The 25498-nt window shown below is 40.5% G+C and overlaps 1 protein-coding gene and 1 long non-coding RNA gene across 5 annotated transcripts in view; one reads left to right on the top strand and one right to left on the bottom strand.

Annotated features, from left to right (window-relative positions):
- Positions 1 to 2145: 2145 nt before the first annotated feature.
- On the bottom strand, positions 2146 to 12263 carry LOC133222985 (uncharacterized). The gene is made up of 3 exons (XR_009728431.1): positions 9989 to 12263; positions 2790 to 3001; positions 2146 to 2283 (listed from the first exon to the last, which is right to left on the bottom strand). It is a non-coding gene; the product is annotated as an uncharacterized LOC133222985 (long non-coding RNA).
- Positions 12263 to 25498, top strand: part of STK3 (serine/threonine kinase 3) — a 126722-nt gene continuing 113486 nt past the window's right edge. For 2 of the 4 annotated variants that reach the window (XM_061373207.1, XM_061373209.1), the window contains exons 1-4: positions 12667 to 12976; positions 20274 to 20354; positions 20805 to 20933; positions 21711 to 21825. In XM_061373207.1, the coding sequence (XP_061229191.1) occupies positions 12954 to 12976; positions 20274 to 20354; positions 20805 to 20933; positions 21711 to 21825 (348 nt within the window). In that variant the 5' untranslated portion in view covers positions 12667 to 12953. Of the gene's footprint in view, positions 12407 to 12665; positions 12977 to 20273; positions 20355 to 20804; positions 20934 to 21710; positions 21826 to 25498 lie in introns of those variants that run through there. The other 2 variants (XM_061373210.1, XM_061373208.1) reach the window with 2 other exon arrangements.

The raw sequence follows: 25498 nt of genomic DNA, 5'->3' as shown, positions 1-25498 counted from the left end.
ACCAAGTCACTTCCATAAGCAGTAATTTCTGGCGGAGGGGGGGGGAAGAGGCAGCTGGAAGGGTGATGTGAATGGCCACCACAGGATCTGCCAAATGACATCTGTCAAATCTTCTGGTAGTGTAGCTCTCCAATGCCATGTGATGCAACTTAAATACTAGCAAAGGAGAGATTATTAAACAAGATTCTTAGCCAGGATGGCCATGGGCTCCATCATTCAAAACCCAACCTGAATGCAGAAGATAATGGATCCTACCTGGCCATACCAAAAAACTTCTGTGCAGACTCTCACAAAAGAAGAGAGTGTAATGTTTCCTAGATTTCTTGAGGCTGGCAGTTGTGGTGGTCTTCCTTCAGCTGGTGTTTTTATCTCCCTTTGGAGAGCAGGTATAGTTTTAGTAGCTGAAAACTTATGCTCACCAGTTTTTCTTTCAGTGGAAGGATCTAAGGCTTTTCTTTCCAAGGTTGGGTCTTTATTTGCAGGGAGTTCCAGCAGGTTTTTCGGTTTCTCATTTCCTCTTGCTATTTCTGCTCTCATCTGTTTTGCAAATGGCCACCATAACGTTAAGCTTATCTAATGGCCAGGCCTCTGCCTGGAAGAATGCCAGCAGCATTTGAAAATCACTCATCTGAAAGCATTCAGAGGAGGTGGCCATCACCTTCTCCCTGAACCTCAAACATAAAACTTCCCTGATAAGCGCATACTCCAATACCATGAAAAGCTAGAAGTTACTCTTAAATTCAGATATAATTTTAACCAGCCTCCTTGGGTGACATTTTGTTGAATTAATCTCACTCTACAAATAATAAAGTCTTATTTTTCAGTCTTTGGAAAAGATACTGGTTGTACATACACAGTAAAGAGTCAGTGTCCCCATGATGGCTTCACTGTGAAGGCAGGTTTCATTCCACAGTTGGTTCTCCTTAATTTGTTAATTGGGATCCTTTTTTCTTCACCTGTAGGGTGTAGTCCAGGTCCATATACTCTTCAGTTTTGACATTAGCCATGGCAGTTGTTACCATCAGTGAGACTTGGGGGCTTTGTCACAAGTCCTGCTGAGAAAAATGGCAAAAGCCGAAGAATTTTTTTTCCCCTTGGTTAGGGCATGTCTGTGAAAATGCAAGACTTGTTGCAGGTCTTTATGTGCAGACATGCACAGAGAACAAAAATCTCATGAATTTTGTTACTGACCTTGTTGAGTTCTGGATTTTATTCAAAAGGAATAATTCAGTAGGAGTATTGGGTCTCCAATTTAGAAACTTGAGAAGAATCCTAAAAACACTACCCAAGGTCTGTATTAAGACACTCTGAGGACACAACATGTAGCAATAAAGATTGATGTAAGAGCTAACAAGATTAACCTTGCAAAAAGAAAAACAGAAGTTTGTCATCATAACATTTATTTAGTTAAGAAGGAAGAGATGAGAACAGCTCCTATACATTCTACAGAAAACCCAACTCTGTAGGAAAGGGGTCTGCGTGGAAAAATCATCACTCATTCAGACTTCTATTTCCCCAAAGAGAAGGAATTCTGATCTTGTCAGAGATAGAAAAAAACAGGCCCAGAGGAGGAAACTGCAGTATGAAGACACCTACACAACAGAAGACTACCCTCTGGAGGAACCTTATTTTGGAAAGAGGGCTGACAACAGGAAGAGAAAGATGTGCTGGCCGCTGCAATGTCTGTCCAAAGGGCAGATTCAGTCAGCTCCGACAGAGAGAGAGAGACCTCCTGAGAGACTGCTGCGAAAAGTGTTTCCCAGCTTCCACAGATCCCGCTGCCTCAGCGCTGTGGGATCTGCTACTGACCACAGCAGGAAAGCTGCCGAGTCTCAGCTGCTGAACATCAGTCAGTTTCCACTCCGATATACCAGAGGATGCAGGAAGCAGAGAGGCAGAAATGCATGACAGTACTAGAAGAGTTATCATAGTACACAAGGCCTTTCTGGAAGAGAAAAAGAAAGTCATACGCTTAATACTGTTTTATTAGACTACATAGTATAGCTTAGCTTATTTGAGTAACTAAGACCGTATTTAGGGGGAAACTATTTAAGTTACTTCAGTAAAAAATTAACTTTAAAACAATAGATATATTGGGATAAACTGGCACAGCTCTAGGGGTGTCAACTGGTGACTTAAATGGGCTGTGGGTCTTCCTTTGCACAGTCATTTGTTGGTTAAACAAATCTTTTTGAGGCTGAGGACTCAGAATAACAGCAATGAGGCTCCTTCCAGCTTCTAATTTACATGATAAGGTCCTGTGCTAGCCTTCCTGTCCTAAGACTAGGAGAAACAAACAAAAATAGAATTTCTGGAATCGCCTGCATTTCCGAAGGGTATTATTTAAAAATTAGACTGGAAGAGAATATTATCACAGGTATACCACTTTAGAATAGATTTCCTAAAGGCAAAGAAAGTTTTGGGAAAACCTCTCAAACAATTCCTCTTACTATAAGACACCTGTTCTCCTTAAAACACTTTTTTTTTTTAGTGGAAATCATCCCAGCTGAATTAAATTTGTTTCCCTTGGGCCTGCATTTTCTTTAGCCAACACAACAGCTGCACCATGTGGAGATGAGCCACAAGAAGTGTAACAACACATGTTTGTGATTGCTGTATCAGCTTTGGCAGATTTAAGTGCAGACGTCTTTAGCTGCCTTCTATTAGGAAGCCAGCTTTACAATATATACAACATCCTGCAAAGTAGTAGCAATAATATTATATATAGTTCTACGTATTTCTTGTACGAGCTGGTACAGTAAAATGAGAAAGGAACTGACTATACTTACAGCTATAAATATTGTAGTAAGCACAAACATTCTCTTCTGCATGCAAAGTAGGAACAGAACAGGAGGATGGGTTAACTACAATAAAATCCCCCGAGACCCTTGTGCTAGCTGTTATCCAGTCCTGCAGAGACACTCAACCGTTCAGAATGTGCAGTAAACCTGTTATTTCAAAGCTGCAGTAAATTTAATCTCCCCAAGAAATTGCTGAATTCCTGGAAAATAATGCATAATCTTGGTTCAGCATGCCTTTTCTTTTTTCCTCATTTCAAGAACAGGTGCCAAAAATTGTTCATGTTGAGTCTAATTCAATACACTTTGGAACACAGTTTAAAAGGGTGCTTTTGAGGTGCTTAATTAAGAGCTGTTGAGCATCCCACACCCATCAAAATGAGGTATTTGTTTTTGAAAGACCATTTTGAAAGGTCAAGATAAATGCTGATAATACAGCATAGAATTGAGCATTTCTGTTTATATTGTGTCATTCTTGTTACTTTATGTATAGTGTACATGTCTGTGGGCATTCTAACACAGTAGTGTGACTTCACCCTTCCTACATATTTTCTCACTTAAAATTGCTATACCATTGCATATTGTATAATGTGCATTGCATAGCATACATTGATATTGTAATGCATTATACATTAATATGCAATGTATATTATACAACTTTGCATACATGCCCCTGTGACTCTGAACAGCAAATTTTCCCACTGCCTAAGGTTTCAGATGCTTAGTATCTATTCCAGGATAAGGGGACCACTTCTACACTGTCTATCTTCTCTGACTGCATTGTTTTTAATCAAATGAACCTATGACACATTATTAAGAGGTTATGTCAAATAAATTGTAGTGTCTAATGTGATCTGCCTCCAGTTTTGACCTTTCCTCCATCCTCCTGGGAGATTAATTGAGCCAAGGATGGAAACACTAGTCAAGCAAAAATCTGTGTTCATATTCACACTCCTATGATCAAATTAGGCACCAGTTTCCTTTGAGAACTGATCCCCAAAGAAGTGTATTTGAAAGAAAGACTCTGTTGATGTTGATAGATTTTGGATCAGGTCCTAGAGACATTCTGCCTAGTTTGAACTGCATGAAGCAGGGATTTACTATCTATTAATCTTCTTTCCTCCTTCTCTTTCAGTTTTCATTGTTTTACCTAGTATTCAAATTAGCACATTCATTTTAAAATTAGCTTTAAGGAATTTAAACTGCATATTGCTAATCCGGTAAGAGCAGCTGAACACCACTAGTGTAACAAATTAGATCATGGAACTACAGGAGAGCTCAAGAATGAAGCAACAGAAGTTGTGTACTGGCTAGTTCAAGGTTACACAGAAGCACTGAGCTCTCTCTTGTTTAGAAAATATTAAAATGTGCTATATGAACATAAAAGAAGTAATGTCTTTAAAACGATTAGCAGTTTTGCTCTGTAGGGATCTATGGGAGGAGATGGACTCCACCCTGAAGAAGATAAAAGACCTCAGTTTTCTCAGCTGGAAGGAGTGATTCATTTTAGGTGGAAGTGGTATGCATGTGATATTCCTCATGTGGTAAATTAACTATTTCCATTAAGAAAGCTCCTAGCATATGGAATTGCTCTCTTTTCTTCTGCTCCACAGTGAAAATTATGCCACCAGAGCATTTTACTTTTCCTAAACTCAGCCTGGGTAAAAATGCAGTGTTGATAGCTGTTGATAAACTCTTACTCTGTACCAAAGAAATCCATTAATCTTCCACTAGTTTTCTGTTTGCAACTAAGAAAAATCTATTTTTCAGTAAAGGAATAATGGGGAAAGTTTAGGTCTCAAATTCAATGGGGTTCATTAGCTCTCTAGATAGTAACTTGCTTTATGTTTAGCTGTCGTTTTATAGCCTGACCTATGTACACTCAGTCACTTCAAAGTTCTGTTTTCAGCAGACAGTTCCTTTGCTCTGTAGTAACAGTAGTTTAAGTACATATCCTGGGTAGGGGTGAGGATGTGTAAAACTCTCCCCTATTGAACCAAGCTGAACCTGTTAGAGGAGACTCAACTCAGTACCTTGTATAAATGTAGCTCTGTGAAACTTCGTTATTTGCTGGTTTACTGTTTCTTTGGTACACGAGCTGCTGCGGGAAAGGCTTCCCACTGCTTTTAAGAGCAGAATGGGAACATAAGTACAAATCTTGATCTTTTTCTTGTTTTGAATATATCTTTACTTTGCGTGGGATTTTATCTTGTAATCAGATCCTTACTTCACAGTCAGTCATGAAATGGCTGTTATGACAACTGAACTTTTTGGGGGAAGTTTTAAGACTAGAACTGTATTTAGGGTTTGGGTTTTGATTTTGTTGTAGGTCTGTTTTTTTTGTGTGACTGTACATGCTACAGGAGTATCTTATTTGGACTTGAATTGTGATATTCTGGCATGTTTTGATTGGGAAAGTTTGGAAAATATTAGGAAACTGAAATGTTGTGGTTTCTGGATTTTAAAGCATGATTCCTCCACATTAATTAAAGAATGATTCCTCCACATACCAAACACTTGTTTTTTGATATTTATGAAGCAAGATGGAGATGCATTTCAGACATAATAAATAGGGTTTCATTAAAAAAAAACAACACCCCAGGCAAAAAAAAAAAACAACAAAAAAAGACCTATAACTGAATAAGCTGTAAGGATTTTACAGCATTGCTCTTGTAGTGCTCAGTATTCACAATATGCTCTCCAGTTGTATTGAACTCTCCTTATTTGTCATTTGTTGTTACGCACTTGTGCTTCTCCCCTATTTATACTTCTCTTGGATCACTTCTGAGAGACGCCCACAAGGGTAAGGAACCTTACCTTCTTTAAATCTGAAAGAATGGGTCACGGTAGCCCCTTGAGAGCACTGTCCCTAAAAGAAAAAAAATAAAAATCCTAAACTTCCCTAAACATTCTTGTCATACACCTCAACTCTCAGCTCAGGAGCAAAAGGAAGATGGGAGAAAATGCAGCCCTCACAGTGGTGAAAGCCTTGGGCATAAGGCCTGTATGTATTTAGGCAGCTGACGTACATTTCATGTAGCACTTGCTTCATCAAGTAATGATGATTCAGTTGTTCTTTAGTTTTTGATACTGGTTTCCACTTTGAACACAAGCATCAAGGCATGCTAGTTAAATATTATTTATTTATTCTCTAGGGTGTGAGCAGACTTCTTTGCAGACTGGAGAACAGATGGCTGTCCCCAGAAAGGGAATATTTTTGTGTAGAAGGGAATCCAGAGTAACCCTAAGCATTACCACAACAACAGTAATTGTTTTACAAACCAAAATAACATTTTTTTTTTTCCAAGTCAATGGTAGTCCGTAGATCCCATGAGCACAATCAATGCAGCTGTAGTACAGACTGGAATATCTTCTGTGGTTAACTGTAAATAGCAACTCTGTATCCATGGTTTATTTTTACCATAGTGTGCTATAATAGGAAAAATAGCAAATGGTTAGTCTATATATAGCCTGTTACTAAGACTGTGAGCTAAATGGTTAGTCAACAGAAAAATCCTATCCTAATCAACAAATTTCTTTAGGTCTAGTAGTAATATTTTGGATAAAAAAATGATGTCTATTAGGCAGTGCAGCTAAGTTTTTACTACTACAGGTTGTTACTGTTCTTTTTAATGTCAAATAAGAATCTTGTGAATCATGCTGATTTTATTAAAGCGGATATGGATAGCAGAACCTGTATCTGTATTGCCTGGTTATTTATTTACTGCATCTTTTTTTGCTGGACCAGCAAAAAGTCATTTTCCTTTTACATTACATTAATTAAGCATTAAGTTGTGAAAAGTTAAGGAGAAGAAATAAAAAACAACTGTTCTTCATTCCTAAGCTTGATTAAAAACTCACTTTTAGTTAAAACTCTCAATTTTAGTCCAAACTATTTTTCAAACAGAATATGCTGCTGTTTTAAGTATTTTATGATTGACAGGGTTAGAAAAGTATATAACAGATTCTTAGATAAGACTTCAAGGTTACTTCACATTAGACATGATAGGAAAAAATACAAGCAGAAGTCAGTTTTTCTTATCTTCTGTATAAACAAGCTGGTATTTTATTCAAGGCCTTTTCTTCAACTTTCAGCATACCAGATTGCTATCAGGCAGTCACAGAGACATGCAAACATGTTGTTGTTGACTATTTGTCTACTGAATTTATGAATTGGTTTCTAAGGAAATCAGGCTTCTGCATTCATTCTGTCTGTTCTTGCCTGCCATTCCTTGCCTTTCTCCCCTTCACACTCATTTGTGACTTAGCTGGCTAGTATTAATCATGTTTGATGAAAAGCTGGAGGTCTGTAATTACAGTAAGTTCCTATTTTTACAAAACTCGTAAGTGATGTCTAGAGGAGGGAATGCCCTGTTTGTAGGGCAGTCCACCCCATGGCAAGGGAAAAGTAAGTGAAATTCTGTCTCTAGGTGCTAGGTTTGGGACCATGCTGTGGACTGACCTGCAGCCTTTTCCTGCAAGATAAACACCTTCCCCTGTGAGCTGAACAGCAGGTTGTGCTGCAAACACAGGACACTTGTAACTCCGTGGGCTAACAGCAAGGTGGGCCAAAGCATGGTGAGGTATCAGTGATGTGGAGGGTTCAAGGAGCAAAGAACTGGGCATATGCCTGGAGATCTATGTGGGCAGTAAGGATATTGAAGGCTTTGGCATACCAAGGCAGTGAGTGGAGCTGGAGAGGACACTGAAGGACAGGGAAGATGGAGGACCCTGTGAAAGAACTGGGGGGCTACTTCAGTGAAATGGCAGAAAACACATGGGGAAATGGGTTGCCCGATGGATGTGATGAAGGACTTGGGATATTTTGTTTGGAGAGCATAAGGTCTTCATGACATAGAATCATACAATAGTTAGGGTTGGAAAGGACCTTAAGATCATCAAGTTCCAACCCCCCTGCCATAGGCAGGGACACCAGACACACTAAACCATATCACCCAAGGCCTCGTCCAGCCTGGCCTTGAACACTGCGAGGGATGAAGCATTCACAGCTTCCCTGGGCAACCTAATCCAGTGCCTCACCACCCTAACAGGAAAGAATTTCCTCCTTATATCCAATCTAAACTTCCCCTGTTTAAGTTTTAACCCGTTACCCCTTATCCTATCACTACAGTCCCTAAAGAATAGTTCCTCCCCAGCATCCTTATAGGCCCCCTTCAGATACTGGAAGGCTGCTATGAGGTCTCCATGCAGCCTTCTCTTCTCCAGGTTGAACAGCCCCAACTTTCTCAGCCTGTCTTCATACAGGAGCTGCTCCAGTTCCCTGATCATCCTCGTGGCCCTCCTCTGGACTTGTTCCAACAGTTCCATGTCCTTTTCATGTTGAGGACACCAGAACTGCACACAATACTCCAAGTGAGTTCTCACAAGAGCAGAGTAGAGGGGCAGGAACACCTCCTTCAACCTGCTGGTCACTCCTTTTGATGCAGCCCAGGATATGGTTGGCTTTCTGGGCTGCAAGCGCACACTGAAGCTGGCTCATGTTCATTTTCTCATTGACCAACACCCCCAGTTCCTTCTCTGCATGGCTGTTCTGAATCTCTTCTTTGCCCAACCTGTAGCTGTGTCTGGGATTGCTCTGACCCAGGTGTACGACCTTGCACTTGTCATGGTTAAACTTCATCAGGTTGGCATCAGCCCACCTCACAAGCGTGTCAAGGTCCCTCTGGATGGCATTCCTTCCCTCCAGCGTATCAACCGAACCACGCAGCTTGGTGTCATCGGCAAACTTGCTGAGGGCGCACTCAATCCCACTGTCTATGTCAGCGACAAAGATGTTGAACAAGACCATTTCCAACACAGATCCCTGAGGAACACCACTCGTTACTGGTCTCCAGCTGGACACTGAGCCACTGACCACAACTCTTTGTGTGCAGCCATTCAGCCAGTTCTTTGCCCACTGAGTGGTCCATCCATCAAATTGATGTCTCTCTAATTTAGAGACATTGATGTTGTGTGGGACAGTGTCAAACTTTGCAGAAGTCCAGGTAGATGACATCAACTGCCCTACTGCTGTCCATCAGTTTTGTAGCCCCATCACAGAAGGCCACCAAATTGGTCAGGCAGGACTTCCCCTTACTGAAGCCGTTCTGGCTGTCACCAAGCACCTTGTTGTTTTTCATATGCCTTAGCATGCCTTCCAGGAGAATCTGCTCCAAGATTTTGCCAGGCAGAGAGGTGAGACTGACTGGTCTGTAATTCCCTGGGTCATCCATTTTCCCCTTCTTGAAAATGGGGGTTATATTTCCCTTTTTCCAGTCGTTGGGAACTTCACCTGACTGCCATGATTTTTCAAATATGATGGCCAGTGGCTTAGCAACTTCATTTGCCAGCTCCTTCTGGACCTGTGGAAGGATTTCATCAGGTCCCATGGAGTTGTGTACGTTCAGTTTCTTAAGATGGTCTTCCCCCCTCCTACAGTGGGCCCAAGGTCATCATTCTCACAGTCCCTGCATCATGTATCTCCTGGAAAACATGTACTATTAATTCTGCAGTTTTCTTGTAGCGCCATGTATTAGTTACAATGCATGTTACTTAAATGAGCCTGATCGAATACCTGCTAAAGTAAATGCTGCTTTTATTTGCTACCAAGGGAACTAGATAAGGCTCCTACTAGAACATGCATTATTTATTTGCATGATATATATGAGTTACTTTGAAGTATATATTTGAAATTTAAATCTTACCATCAGTAATACCTGTTAGAAACTCAGACATGAACTTCACCAGTAATTTTTATTCTTCTCAGGTTTATTATGAATTATGTGCAAGTGAGGCAGAACTGACATCTTGGAACTTTCTGTTTTGTGTACTTAGGGGCTGGGGGTCTGCCTTAGCCTGTGATTATACAGCACCTAATATTCATGCCATCATGATTCTTGATTCCACTGCAGTATAAGTAATTATAATAGAAATTATTTTATCTGTTTACAGATGTACATTATAATATAAAATAATTATAGTACTTGAAAACTAAGTATGGTCTTCATTCATCTGTCCTTTGGTCTAAGGAATTACATTAGGTATTGATGCCAGTTCTGCAGAGAAGGAAGTCCTAATGCATGCTGATAAATTGGTGAAGTGGATTAAAAGCTTTAGAAGAAAAAGAGTAATTCAGTTTGTTTTCTCATATAGTTTTAAGATTGGGCTCCATTAAGCTTTTTCTTACTCACCTGCCTTCTTAAGAGTGTTACATAGTTCTACTGTTGGAAGAAATCATGGGAATACTCATGTAGATTGTCTGCTACTTCCTCATCTCCATGTTGTCTAGACACCAGCAATCTCATAGTATATGCATGCCTCCTGAACATCTAGGCTTCCCTTGACTGGAAAGCTTGAATGAGGCAGTAGAACAGAGGGAGTCTGTTTTCCCTTCCAAAGTTCTTTCTTTGCTGGTGGCTAGGTACAGCATTGTAATGCATACCAAATCAGTGTTGCATTTCACAGCACAGTTCCCAAATTCATGTTGCAGAGGAAAGGTGAAATGGTGTTATTTATTACAATATAATTGACTGAAAATATAATTTGAAAATCTAAGAGATTAATAAGTGATCTTGAAGAATACTGTGGTATACGTGTTATATATGATATTTTATTTTCAGCATAAATGTGCTTAGAAAGCATTCTGGTGGTTGAATATGGCACAACTGAAACTTCCGTGATAAAGTTACGGGATTAGTCCATATTTTTTGGCACCTTCCACCTCACTTAACTTCTTCTGTTTCAGATATCTTGTTTTTTTTTTTTTTCACACTTTCTTTTTTTTAGTGGCATAGATGGAGGACATTCCTGCCACTTCTTCCTCAATTATCAGGTAGTCAGGGTATTTTCTGGGAGTGGGGACTGTGGTATTAAATTGTTTTGAATGAAGAGAGTGAATATCTAAATCTGCTGGTTTTGGACAAATTTTTCTTCTTTCAAATCTTTCTTGTTCCTATCATCTCTCGTTAAAGGGGAAGGAAGAATGGTGGATTAGGTTGTTTAGCCAACTTCTTCCAGAGAAAGAATATATCTGTGAATGAGAAGAGGGAGCATTTCTTGGTTCCCTTTGTCCTGCTGTTACAACTAATATAGTACCTGCATTTTTTCTAAGACTTCTTTTCCTTGCTTGAATGTATAGTTTGTCACAGGTTTGGCTTGAGAGGGGGAGCTGAAAATTTTATCTTCTCTGAAATAACCTGAAAGAAAAATATTGGCCTAAAGATTTGTGTCAAAGGATGTGGAGACAGCCTCTGCATTCCAGGAGTACCACAGCCATATAGGGATGTCAGGCTTCCCTTCATTAGGTGAAACTGGTGAAATGTAATTGGTCAGCGGATACAGCCACACCCTGTAAACCAAAGTTGGACACATGGCATCTTCTACCTGCTTGACCTCACTTGTCCTAGAACTGAGAGACAGGAAGTCTTGCAGAGCTCTTCCTCACCACTTCCTAATGCAGTCATACCACACTCCATCTGAGGCATCCACTGGCTCCTTCTCGGTGTTTTTTTTTTTTTGGCATCTCCTACAAACTGTCGTCTATGGTATGCACACATCTGGCAGTACTGCTGGTGAGCCACTCTGGCCTGTGGGATGATACTTGGAAGAGCTCTGATGTTCTATTGCAGTTTTTCCATGACTCAGAAAACCAAAGAAACCTAAAAGGTCATATGGTGGTGGGTGATTTGTTTTATGGGTTCATTCAATATTGCCATTGTGTATTTAGCCCAACCACAGTGAGTCAACTGGATTGGATTGAGTCAGCCAAAATAGAGGACTTGCACAACAGTAGGACTTCAGTCATTCAAGAGATGAAATTAGGTATGAAGTGTGGATTCTTTTTAGAGGGCAAGTGCTGTTGTACATCTAAGATCAGTTTAAAGTGGAACTTGGGCACCTCAGTATTTTTATGGATTTTGCCCAAGTGTTTTACTGCCTTAAACTTCCACTAGTCAGGCAAATAAACATACTTTCAGGAAAGGATACAGAAATTGGCTTGAACATTTGAGCTTTTCATGTATTGACTTGGCTGGATCTACTTGGATGCTTTGTCAGTGTCTTAAATTGCTACATAAGCAGAAGAAAATCATAAGGTCAAGAAATTGCAGGTAACTATCACATGGTACTCAGTGGCCTAAAATCTGCTTGAATAATTATGTGAAAGCTTGAATAATTATGTGAAAGCCAAAGCTTCCTATGGCTTTGCAGGATAACTTGTATGCTTTGGCATTAAAAAGTCAAGTGCCCCGTGCCAGCGTTTTTCAGCTAAAAGCTGCACCTCAGCCAAGGCAGCTGGGCAGAGCATCTCCCCCGTCCTGCCATGACTAACTTCAGTCTTCCTTTTTGCAGTGCTCTGGAGCCAGTTGTCCACGAAAAGACCTCACTTTTCAAGGAAGGGCTTGATGCAGCTGGGCTCCCAGCGCAGACGTCCCTAGGCTGGAGCAGACGGACGGATGAAAGGCGCAGGCCGCCCGACAGCGCTGCCCCGAGGAGACAGGGCCTGCGGGTCGCAGCGGGGGAAGAGCCGTCCTCAGCCTCTGCCTCAGGCCACGGATCTGCCCCGGGCCTGCCCTCGCCCGGAGGCCCAGCTCCAGGGGTCGAGGGATGAGGTGAGCGTGTAGGGGTGGGACGGCGGTCGGTCACCCCGGCGGCGCCTCAGAGCCCCGAGGCTCTGTTTCTTCTCCTCCAGGCCAGGTCCCTCCGCGCGCCCCTCCCGAGGGATCACGTCCGGCCGGTTTCTGGGAAGGACTACACCTCCCGGCGTGCCTTGCGGCCCCGGCACCACCGCTTCAATGCTCTTCCCCTCCCGCCGGCGCGACACCGCTCGCTCCTCCTGCGGCGGGGCGGGGCCTCGTCCCTCCCGCCGCTCTGAGCGACCTCTGCACCGCCCCATCAGCACTCACGATGTCGCGGGTGTAACCACTGAGGGGAGCGGGAGGGCGGGCCTCCGCCGGCAGCCGGGCAGGCCTCGGTAGTGTCGGGTGCCTGAGAGGGGCCGGGAGCGGTGGCGGCCGAGGGAGGGCGCGGGCTCTGTTTAAAGGGCCAGCGACTTCGCGCGAAAGTTGTGAGGAGTTCAGCGGCTGCCGGCCCGGCGGTGCCCAGGGGCTCGGCCGGGAGCCCCCCTCCTGGCGGTGGGGTCGGGGGGCCAGCAGCGGCATGGAGCAGGCAGCGCCCAAGAGGTAATGACCCTCCCTGGCCGCCCCAGCCCCTCCCGGAAGCGAGCGCGGCGGCACGGCCAGGGTGAGGCCTTGGAACGGCGTGGGGGACCTGGCCCGCCTGTCCGCCCCCCTCCCTCCCCGTGACCCCGGCGTCCTCGGTTACCTCCGGTACTGCGGGGCTTTGAGGGGAACGGCGGGGCAACGAGGTGGGCTGAGACCTGCCTAGTGGCTGGAGCGGTTGTGTTGCGTTGGGAAGGGTCTTTTGGAGGAGGGGGCTGTCCCTGAAATCATCGTCTGGGTAAGCGTCTAGGGGGAGGCGAGCCCCTAGGGGCTAATTAGGTTATAAGGGGAACTTTATAGCCTAGAAGAGTGCTTTGTGGTCCGTGCGCTTTGTGGTTCAGGTCTGAGGGAGAAACCGACGTAAGGAGTTGTTCTTTCCACGCCAGAAAGTGCCCTTGTGTCCTGCTGGTGGAGGGATGCTTGTGGGGGTGGGGGTTGCATAGTTGCAGTTGTAAATCAGGGAGTGGGAAGAGGCAAAAATCATGAATATACCCACAGTATGTGTATTTTCTGAAATACATAAGCTGGCTAGTCATAATGGCCTTAAACGAAAAGAAAGGAGATTTAGATTAGATATTAGAAAGACATTCTTCACTGTGAGGGTAGTGAAACATTGGCACGGATTGCCCAGAGAAGCTGTGACTGCCCCATTCCTGGCAGTGTTCAAGGCCAGGTTGAATGAGGCTTGGAGCAGCCTGCTCTAGTGGAAGGTGTCCTGAGCCATGGCAGAGGATTGGAACTGGAGCTTTAAGGTCCTTTCCAACCCAAACCATTCTGTGATTTTTATGGTATCAATTAGTACATGGTGGGTTTTTTTTGGGGGGCATTTATCATTTGTCTTCTTTTTGTGTGCGTGTGTAAAGATGTGAAACCATGAGCTTTTGCTTATAATGTGACACTTGTCATCTTACAGCACAAAATAGTTTTGCTTTGATTGTATTGTAAATGCATTAAATGTAATATTTAAATTGGATCAGCCCTTTCTTGGAGGTAGCTATATTCTACATAGAATGTAGTATGTGGTACACAGAATGGAGTTTCACAGTTTGCATATATACTTCCTGTCTTAGTACTCCAACTATTTTAATTCCCGTTAATGAAGAATCTGTGGACTGCACAGTCTAAATTGGTGGTAGAAGAGAGTAATTTTTACGATCTACTTTAAAACATTTACATTCTACATCTAAATTTCTTTAAAACAGCTTCCTGCAGGATGACAGGACTTGAGAAGAATGCAGTTTTGAACTTCTGTTTTCTCCTCCAATAATGCATCAAGTAACATCATCTGCTACTTGAAAACTTTGACCAGGAATTGATTAGTAGTTGCTATGTGAAGTGTTTTTAGCAGGCAGTGAAACAATATCTACTACTGAAAACTTTGACCAATAATTGTTCTGTAATTTTGCAGTGTTTTTTAGCAGGCAGTGGGGTGAGGAGGAACAGGCCTACTACACTGTAGTTTTAGGCTGATGTTGCTGCACGTGTCAAATAAAGGAAGTAGGACAGGCACTAGCAAGAGTTTAGGAAAAGAAATAGGAATGTCTGAGGAGTAATCAGTGTTACCTGGACCAGTGCAAAGCTTGGGATATGGTAGTATTAAAGGATTGAAAATCAAAGTTGAAGTTAGCATAACCTACAAGAGTTTTATTTATTTTTTTTTTTAAGATCTGGGATTTGCTCTAACTTTGTTATGATGGGTGTGGCCTAATTGAAAGTGAGGAGCTGCTGAAATACTTAGATTCAGTCAGGAAGAACTAGAAAGCTGATGAGGGAACTTTTAAACTCTGGCATATTATTAGACATCCCATGTTTTTTGAAGCTTATTTGTGGAAATTTGTGATGAGAACGTAAGGGATTTGTTTCTTCAGTAGGGGAGAAGATCTGAACTTAGTTTTTCATAAGATTTGAACTAAGTTTTTTCATCAATGTGTATATATATCCCCTTTATCTGTTAGGTTATTTTTTACAATTTTCTGATTTCCCCCCCCTTTTTTTTTTTTTTTTTTTTATTCCCAGCTGTTATGCTAGGCCATCTCCTTTTTTTCTGCAAGTCTAGAAGGAGTATGGATAATTTTTTTATGGGCAGCATTTTTTGATGTCTGCCTTGGATGCAGTAGTGGCTTGGAATGGCCACACCGTGTTTACTTGGCAAAATAGATGTGAGCACTAGACTTCTTTACTTTGGTGCCTTCTGTCTACAGGCGCAGTTACTGTATCTGTACTGCAAGTTTAGAGGTAGCAAGAATTTCATATTAACACTTCAAAAACTGCACTGATGTCCTAGAAACCCAGTGTTCCTTTACAGCTGTAGGGCACTTATATTCCCCTCTTTGTAAAGGAGCACACAACATGGTGTGTTGTGTAAATTATTAAAACAGCTCTTAAGAAAGTAGCAATGATGGTGGTCAAGTGATGGGGATGCTGTCAAAATCACTAGCTTTTATTGTTTGAGTGATGTACTGCATCAGTAACCAAAGACTTCTAAGGAGAAGTCCTTTTCAGAATAAAGTTTTTTACTTTAAAAATAATTTAGTAGTTCTGATTTTATACTGAACAACTTGTGCAGTAGTTCACATAGCATTTTTTTTAGTTAGAAATTCAGATCACTTCAGATGTGCTTTGTACTTTCTCTCACTAAAAAGGACATTCACTCTTGAAATACTCAAATTACAAAATTTGCCTCTGAGTCTTGTAACTTTCCTGTGTTGTTGTTGCATTTTTTTCTGTATGTGTTTGCATACTAATGTATGAGGACCTAGGTTGCATGCAAGGGTAAAGAAAAGTAGCTAGAGATGCAATTCTGTCAAATACTTAGGTTTTAATCATAGAATGTTTAGGGTTAGAAGGAACCTTTAAAGATCATCCAGTTCCACCCCTTTGCCATAGGGGACACCTGCCAGATTAGGTTGCTCCAAGCCCCGTCCAACCTGGCCTTGAGCACTGCCAGGGATGGGGCAGCCACAGCTTCTCTGAGCAACCTGTGCCAGTGACTCACCATCCTCATAGTCAAGAATTTGTAATATCTGAATCTCCCTTCTGTCAGTTTAAAGCCCTTCTCCTTTGTTCTATCACTACATGTCCTTGTAATAAGTCCCTCTCCAGATTTCCTGTGGGCCCCGTTTATGTACTGGAAGCTGCTCTAAGGTCTCCCCAGAGTTTTCTTTCCTCCAGGCTGAACAAGCCCATCTCTCTCTTGCCCATCTTCTGTGTGTTGCTGCCATATAAAAGGCTGCTTAACAAGCATGGAGCATGTGAATTGAGGCTTTTGCAGTCCTTTATTTAAACTCAGGCAGTTTAATTTTCACTGAAACACATTTTTTTTAATTTTGTGTGAAGGGATAAACGTGTTTTTTAAAACAGTCTGTGAAAGTCATGTCAATGGACATGTCAGGGCACATGGATGGCAATTGTGAAATTCCTCCTGAAAATGACAGGACAAAAGTGTAAGTTCGTTTGGGTTTTATTGGTAAAAAACTTGGTGTAAATGCTCAATACAATAATATAAACTGTCTTACAGTTGCTTTTATGTGTGTGAATGACATAAAGCAGTGTAAATATCTCAAGGCTGTCACGTGACGCTTCTGTTTCTGATGACTGCAGTGATTTATCTTTCTACCTTCTCTTTTAATGTCAGTATAATTGATCCCAGCCATTCTTTTAAAATGTGTCAGTGTGCTAGTTCTTCTGCAAGATGGACCACCTATATTTATGTTTCATGGAGTAACTGTCCAGTTTTCTATGACTCATGACAATATTCTTCAGCCCAGCTTTATTTTCCTTTGTTAGTTTTCAGGGTATTTTTTATGCCTACCTCTGTAGCACATCACCGGTTTATTTTGTTAAATCTATATGTAATAACTTAGGAACTAAACTCATACTTTGCTTTTTTTCATATAGTGTGCATGGAATTATCTCTTCTGGGTCCCAATTCAGATTTTTCTGATCTTTATGCTAGGGTTGGTAGTCCTGTGTTCTTCTCATGGTTTCCAGGTATTGCTGCACTTAGTTACGTGGAGTTTTGCTGATGTACTCATGATGTATAAGATTCTGGTCATGCTAAATATGAATGTTTTCTCCTATCAAGTGGATTTATAAAAGTAAAATTCTCTGTTAGGATGTGTTGCTCTTGTTTAAGACACTGGGTGTTATGCAGAAAGTTAAACCTGCTTGGAATAAGAAAATCCTTTTGCCAGCTCTTGTCCCAGAGTTGTAGTTTAGTTAGTTCTTCTGCTTTCAGGAACAGCTTTACTTTTGGAAGACTACTGAAGTGGCCCATAGTCACTGCCTAATGATTTTCTAGAGGGAAAAAAAAATGCCAAATCACTTTCTAGCAAGGTTTTATACTTCTATGCATATCCTTTAGACTTTCTCACAGGCATACACATATACACATATTTGTGTGTGTGTATGGCACTTTTATCCTGTGGCTGGAATAAAACAGTGCCTGAATTTACCAATTTGCTTATTCTGTTTTAAACACTTGTGTTGTGAAAGTAGAGGACCCATGAGGGAAGAAGAATGAGACAACTTCTTTCTCTCTGGTTGTTCTTGAGCCCTTTGTTTTTTCAGTTGTGCCTCCCTCTGCCCCCCTGTATTTCTAGTCATGCCTTAGCAGGTAAGTATTTTGCTGGGTGCTCATAGTATTAATTTCCCATGTAGAACACTTTGCCTTCAAAAAAAGCAGTGATCCCACTGAAATGTTTGGTTCTGTATGTCTTGCCCTGCATGTTTTCAAGGTGTGGATAGTAAGGCACATGCACACTCAACTGGTAACAAAGCTGATTCTGAAGTCTTAGATGTGTTTCTGTGTCCCAAGTTTTAGTTGCTTATTTTTAACCAATAAGATAATATTTCTAATCATCTTATATTACACTTAGTGCTTTTCAGCCAATTACCACAGTTATCTTCCTCCTTCTTGCTTCTTCCAAAGTTTTTGTAAATGCATTCTTTATTGCAGCCTTTGCAGAACAGTGCATCACATTTTCTTCTGTAGTTAAAGAGCTGGGAATTCTGTTAAACTTCCAGAAATAGAAATCATTAAACAGTTTAAGCCATTAGGATCTTTCTGTGGTACAAAGAGCTGTTGTTAATGTTGTCACTTGAGCATTGGGTCTAGCATTTCACTCTTACAATATATTTGTAAAGGAATTCACTTTGAGTGGTCTATTTGATGATGAAATTCTTGAGGTTGACCTATTTTTCTGCCTTTAAATAGGTTTAGTATTTAGTGTTAAGTGTTATTTGGTCTCATAACATGTTTGTCAGAGTTGGATAATATGAAAATAGTTTTAAAACTACAGAATGCTTATTTCTTTGGTCTCCAGGTTGCCTCTTAGGTACTCTTGATAATGTTAATTGGTAATGACATGAGTTTTGATCTTATTTCCTTGCGAGATATAAGTTCTGTCTGTCCTGCTAAACCATGACACTATCTTTCTGCTTCTTAGTCTCTAACAAGGAGAGAGAGGGCAAAAAAGAAAGCAGAGTTGCTGTGTGTTCTTGTGTTTAATTTGTATTCTGCTTTTGCAGACTTTATTTAGCTGCTGTCATTTGTATTTTGTGCTGCTTTTTGTATTCACGAGTTGTGCCTTTGATTTGCTATGGAGAATTTTATTCTCCCTTAAACATGCATGCTTGCTGGCTTCTTGCCTCTTTGCTGTGGCAAACTGCATGGTTTTAGAGGAATTTATGCACCTTTTCTTAATGCTCGTGGATGTTTTTTGTATTAATGTAATTGCTACATCTGTGAAAGTGTTTGATATATAAATGTATAACTCTGTCCCCACACCTTGTTTAATACCAATTAATATGACCTATATGTTTATATAATTACTTTAATTTTTTGTCTTTACTTAGATGATTGGCAGTAACAAGTCTCTTCTGACCCAGGAATTCCTTCATCAGTCATTTCACTTGAATTTGTATTAGTTCTGTATATCACAGAATTACATCTCTTAATATAAAGGAGTTTGTTTCAAACAATGTTTTTCCAGTGTTAAGATTTGTCAGTCTTTTCTGTCCGTGTCCTCTTCTCTTCCCCTATTTCATATTCATTTCTAGGGAAGTGTCACAGGATAACATATTTTCCAAAAGTTCTCATGTTCTGCAGTGCTTCAAAGTTGGTTTTGTTTTGTTTTTTTCTTTTCTGTTTTCTTTTTTATTATTTTTTTCCCTCCTGCATATGGAATACATTGTCTGTATCTAACACTACAGCACCAGCTATTCTTCAGCTCATCTTCTACTTTAATAGTACCCTTGGATATCATTTAGAGTTAACTTGTTATTTCAGTCTTGCAGCAAAATTCCCTATAATTTTGAGGGTGAAGGATTTACATGTTGCAGCCACCCAGCTGTGCTGCAGTGCGTGTGTAATTATATTTTCCTGTGCAATGTTCATTGTCAGACCTACTGCAAGCTTACAGCCAAGTTGTGTCCTGAGATCTGCCAGGAGTCTGGGGTGGCTGGATAGATGGGAATGCTGGAGGCTGGAGGAGGGCTAGGTCTGCTTGTGAAAGGCAAAGGGTAGCGGTAGGAGTGGGTTGAAGGTGGAGGGAGAAATTGTAGAGTGATATTGAGTGATTTGAGATTATGTGAGAGGGGATTGGAGGGCAAAATATGGTGATGTAATGTAATTAGAGATTTTGTTGCACCTGTCCTTATGTGCATTCACAAAGATGCAAGAGGGAGTGCCCCAACTCACCTATAGGTTCAGTGTTCTGCTACCACCTGTAAAGGTGAAGTGCTACCATATGCTTCCAGAGTCATATTGACTGTCTGGTTTCTGCTTTTAACTTGATCTAATTCACTGGCTTATGAGTGGTACAGTTTAGAGTAGATACTACATGTGGATGAAGGACTGATTTTCTACTTTATCTTAGATAGCAAAATGGCATACTCTAGACAATAATGAACATGTGTTTGCATGCTGGCTGCTTTTTGATGAAAGGTGAGCTTTATTGTATTCTGTGGCTGTTTCTACTTTAGCAAAGGAAGTGGTTTGGACAATGAGTTGGATGTGAACATGCTGCTTTATTGAGCAAACCAGTGGAAAAGTCGTAATGACAAAAATTGTCATAACTTTCTCCATCTTATGGGATGGTTGATTAAAGTTTTATTGCTGCACTTTAATTAGGCATTTTATTTTCATTGGAGTATGTTTTTCTTTATACTTTCCTTTTCCTTGTCTGCTCACTTGTATGAAAATTTGCTTGATCTACCCCCCAACTAAACAAACAAGTAACTTTTTTCTTTCTTTTAGCAAACTGAAAAAGCTAAGTGAGGATAGTTTAACTAAGCAGCCTGAAGAAGTCTTTGATGTTCTGGAGAAACTCGGTGAAGGGTAAGTGCAGCTATTTATAAGGGGATGGAATCAGAGGGAAACAGTATATAACGCGTGTATTGGCATATTAAGTTACAGAGAGAGTGATTGTCCTAAGGAATGCTTTTCTAGACAAGTTTTAATAATACAGCAAATGCAGTAGACTTCCATACATCCCCATAGATATTTATGTATTTTTAGATGTCACTTCTTTATTAACACAGCAAAGGTGCTTGTGCCTGGAGTTAGATACTCTACACCTTGATAAAGATTCATTCTTCAGAGGCATGTCTTTCCTGAGGTCCTGTAGAACCACATTTTTTGCAGCCTGAAAAACCCCTCAAACTTCTGTGTGAATATATGTCCTTGACTTTTAAATATACATGTGACTTTTAGAGTTTCTGCATAAAATACATGAGAAGCAGTTTATCTTGTTTAAAAAAAAAACCACAAACCTTCTTTTATTTTTAGGTCTTATGGTAGCGTGTTTAAAGCAATACACAAAGAATCTGGACAAGTTGTAGCAATTAAACAGGTCCCTGTGGAGTCAGATCTTCAAGAAATAATTAAAGAAATCTCTATAATGCAACAATGTGACAGGTAGGTGTGACAGTTCTATTCCCTTTCTAAGAGTCTATGTGAAGATGTATTTGTACTTGTGAATAGAGCTGAAATACATGTAGATGCAAACATTTTTATGTGGAAAATTGAAACAGTCTGTGTTGGACAACTTACTTAAAGGAACCTCTTTGTGGCTTCCTGCTATCCTTAGCTTGGATTTAAGGATGTACAAATAGTCTACATAACAGAAACTGTTGAAAGTGTAAGTACTTGCCTCTGCTTAAAATTCTCCATGCTTGCTTCTGTTAATTTGTACCGGCAAGCCCTAAGGTTAATACTTCCAGTAAATGTCCTGGGCCTTGTGAATTCAGTTACCTGTTTCAGAAGATAGATAAAGATGTTTCTGGCACATGATGAATGGCTAGTTAACTTCCAAAATAATGTTCTATCACTTGCCTTTTTCATGCAGAAACAGACCTTTTAAAAAGTGAACAATCTTGTAATAGTTCTGAAGAAGGACTGTTACCTTGCACTAGTTCACAAAAGTCATCCCATGACTGCTAGTATTGTAGGAATGGAAGCCTTAATGTCAAATGCCTGCAAGGATGGAGATATTACTTTGCATCTCCTCTATTTTATGGTGATATCGGTTTCTTATTTATGTATTTTTTAGGATAAACTTTTAAGGTGTTGGCTGTAACTTTGAAGTGTGCCAAAGTGTAATTTTTAAGGTATTAGAAGTGTTTTGTTTGTTTGTTTGTTTCCTTTTCCCTAGTAAGAATTCATCTATTTAGCAAACCTTTTTTCCCAATTTAGTCCCTATGTTGTCAAGTACTATGGCAGCTATTTCAAGAACACAGATCTGTGGATCGTTATGGAATATTGTGGAGCTGGCTCTGTTTCGGACATCATTAGACTTCGTAATAAAACGGTGAGGTTTTTTGTTTTGTTTTTTTTGGTTTTTTTTTTAAGTTATTTTTCAAAAAGAGTAAGACACTTACTAAAATTAAACTGTGAATTAAGGCAAGAAGCCGGAATAAAAGTCACAGTTACAAGGTCTTGGCTGATGCCAAGGAGTATATGTGTGCCTTAGAAAACAAGCTCATGCTGTTGCTGACTATCTGTCCATTCTTCTCTGGAGCAGTCAGCAGCAGAAGCAAATGTATTTTAAAATATAATGATCTTTTAAGTTTCTTGAAAACTACAGTTTTGTACAAAGCAAAACTTCTGGTGGCTTCTCCCTGCTATCGCTTCCACCTCACAGTGTGTCAAGCAGGCCATTTAGTACATGCATGGTTTGGAAACAAGCATAGAATTGTCTCGCTGTCTCTCAGTAATTAGGGAGCATGGGAAGTAATTGGTTGTTGCTTGTGGAATGAGAAGGGATATCAGTTAAGGAATGTGAGAGGGAGCCAAAAGAAGGGTTGTATGGAAGAGTCTAAACAGGCTTACAACAGCAATAATGTAAAATTAGTCTGGGTGTGCTTTGTACAGAAAGGACAGAATTTGATGTCAGAGGCTTTTCAAGAAATACAACTGTAATGGAGTAAATATGGACTTCTGTCATAAGTGGGTAGTTGGTTTAAATATAAAAAAGAGGGTGTGAGTAAATGTTCATTTCTGGGAATACTACATGGGTCTCTGCTATCTATCATCGTTGGGCAAGAGGGTAGAAATACTGATGAGAGAGGTTATATTCCTAGTAGTAAAAACAGGGAAAAGTTTGAAAGGCTCTGTGGTACTGAGTGTCTGACTGAGAAAATAAGCGTAAGTAAATGTGAAGAGGTATGTTTGGCTTGGTGGGGGAGGCAAAGTCTTTATATACAGGTTCTCAAGGATTTCAGTGTAATGTTTAGAGAGAATTGAACAAGTAAACTGGTTGCCAAAGATTACAACAGTATCAAGGATGAAACAGAACTATGAAAATTAGAGAAAGGTAATGGGGTGGACAGAAGTTAAGAATGCTTGTCTAGAAAGAGATACTAAATGGATTATGATACTTCTTTGTTAAGAAGAGGTACCTGGAGGGAGAGATGAGGTGAAAGGTTTTAAAAACCATGAGTACCATTAAAGAAGTGAGTTAAGATATGGCTGTATCTTACTGTTTATTAGAAAACAAGAGTTAGTAGATCCAAAGCAAACATTTTTTTCTCTACACATGATGATGAGATCCACTGTATAGTTATAGAAGATCTTATTAGTTGCTACAAGTTTATTTTCAAAAGGCAGTTGAGTAAGACCAGGAAAATATTACTGTGGCTGAACGCAAATATTTAGTGGCTGGAGCACGAAATGCATATGCTTCAGGTCTCTAGGAGGGTGAAGCAGACAGCTACCACTGTTTACTTGACATGTGATTACATTCAGACAGGCTGCCAAACTAGATAGAACTTTCATTTTGGCCTAGGATAGGGTGTATTCTGGTGCATACAACAAAAAATCCCAAACAAACAAACAGAATCGTAGAACAGTTAGGGTTGGAAAGGACCTCAAGATCATCAAGTTCCAACCCCCCTGCCATGGGCAAGGACACCTCACACTAAACCATATCACCCAAAGCTCTGTCCAACCTGGCCTTGAAAACTGCCAGAGATGGAGCATTCACAGCTTCCTTGGGCAACCCATTTCAGTGCTTCACCACCCTCACTGAAAACATAAAACATCGCAAAGCAAATTCCTCCATTTCTCATTTTGCCATGTGTATGTCTTGCAAGTTGGAAGATTGCAACAGAGGCTTTTGACCTGTTTGATTTCTCTTGCTCTTTGTGGAAGAGTGACCTAATCACCAAGACTGCTGTGTGATGGCAAGTTTGTGACTGTGTTACGGGAATGAGGCTGCTTAAAGTAATTCAGCATTTTGTTACTGATCTTAAATATATATATATATATACACATACACACATACACACACATTTAATGGAAATAAGAAGTGGTTTCACTGTACTTTCCACATGAAAAAAAAGAAATATCCTCACTTGGAAGTTAGGATGGAGACTCTTACTTTGTCAGAATGTTTGTTGATAAGGCCTAGGCACACAGGGTTATGTGTTCCTTAATTTTCCTAAGTTGTCAAATGAAGACTGTGTCTTGGCTGGGCCAGTAAAAAGTTTTATTTTCTGCTTCTCTGTATGTAAGAAAAAGAAACTGAGGAGGAGAGAGTTGGAAGTAGGAACTCTTACTTTAATGCAGGGGTCATTGAGATCATAATTTGGAATTTAGGATCTTAAAGGTCTTTTCCAACCTAAATAATTCTATGATCTTATCAAAGTAAGTCATAGGAAAAGGTGGATGTCTCCTTGTATTTGGGGAGGAGACATTACTGTGCATTTGCCCTTATTGCTTATCTCTAAGCATTTACTGATCATCTTTTCTGATATCTGTGGTTCCCCATCTTCAAAAGTTCTGTTTGTTTGGATGGTGAGCAACACTGGACTTTAATGGACAAAAATGAGGGAAGTAGAATTCAAAAATTGTTTTTATTTAACAGACTGTTGGGAGCCTATTCATATAAAGAGGTTTTCAGCTTGACAGGAGCCGGTTCTTGTCCAAGATGCCCAGGCTACTACTTTGAAGTTAGATCACCCCCTGGAATTCTGCCTTGAAGCCTTCTAGTGTGCCAGGAAGATCTTGCACTAAGAGCAAGCTTATGGTGCCTGTTAGCTCATCTGAAGTGTGGTGTTAATCAGTCCAAGGTGACAAAGTTGTGTGTCTAGTTTTGTTTGCTTTTCTCAGAGCCTGATTTGGGAGATAAATATACAAACTGTGGTATTACAACCAGAAAGGGCAGTTCTGCTGTTATCCTCCAACCCGGCTGATGAGTTCCTTTTCCATGCCTCAGATGCAGTGATTGTGTGTGGCCACAGGGTGATCTTGGATAAGACTGATGATCTGTCTGATGGGAGTACTTTTTCCTCTCTAGTTCATCCTCCCCACCCAATTGTGAGATAACTTGGGATTTATGGCAGCACAGTGGCTTGATCTGATGCAAGAGGGACATTAGGAATGAGCAGTGGGGAAAGAGAAGGAAAAGAAGGAATGAGACTGACTTTTCCAGTGGCAGCTTGCAGTAGGATGAGATAATTACAATGTGAAGCAGTACTTTAAGTCCTACCTGCTGCTGTCAACATGGGAGAGTATTCACACACCAGTGACTCTGCCTCTACTGATAATTTAGGGTGTACTTGCTCACCTACTGGATTATCTGGGTTATTCTAATCCTTCTTTCAGGGGCCAAATTCAGTGACTGTAGCATAGCACATAGTGGCTGTACAGTGGATTTATCAGACAAAACCTTACTTGGGGCAGTATTGTAAGTGACAAGTGTAGCAATGTGCTGCTGTACAGGTGGTATGCTGTCTGGGTTCAGAGGTCCCACATCTTGTATCTAAACTGTGACTTCCTTTACATACCGATTTATTTATCAATTACATTATAATTTATATACATTGCCTCATGTATTCTTATTATCATCTTTTATGTGTTCTTAGCTAATTACTTTTTTTTTCTCCCCAATGAGTTTAAGCTCCAGAAATTCAAATGAATAGTGTATCTGAATCTCTAGATGCTGTGTTTGAATGTCCTTCTGGTTTTGCTTTCTCTATACA

The sequence above is a fragment of the Neopsephotus bourkii genome, unplaced genomic scaffold, assembly GCF_033783945.1.
Source record: "Neopsephotus bourkii isolate Nb327-2 ecotype Australia unplaced genomic scaffold, CSIRO-AGI_Nbou_v1 NB_1630, whole genome shotgun sequence".
Lineage (NCBI taxonomy): Eukaryota > Metazoa > Chordata > Aves > Psittaciformes > Psittacidae > Neopsephotus > Neopsephotus bourkii.
Note: the sequence above shows the minus strand (reverse complement) of the source record. Positions and strands in the feature narration are given on the sequence as shown.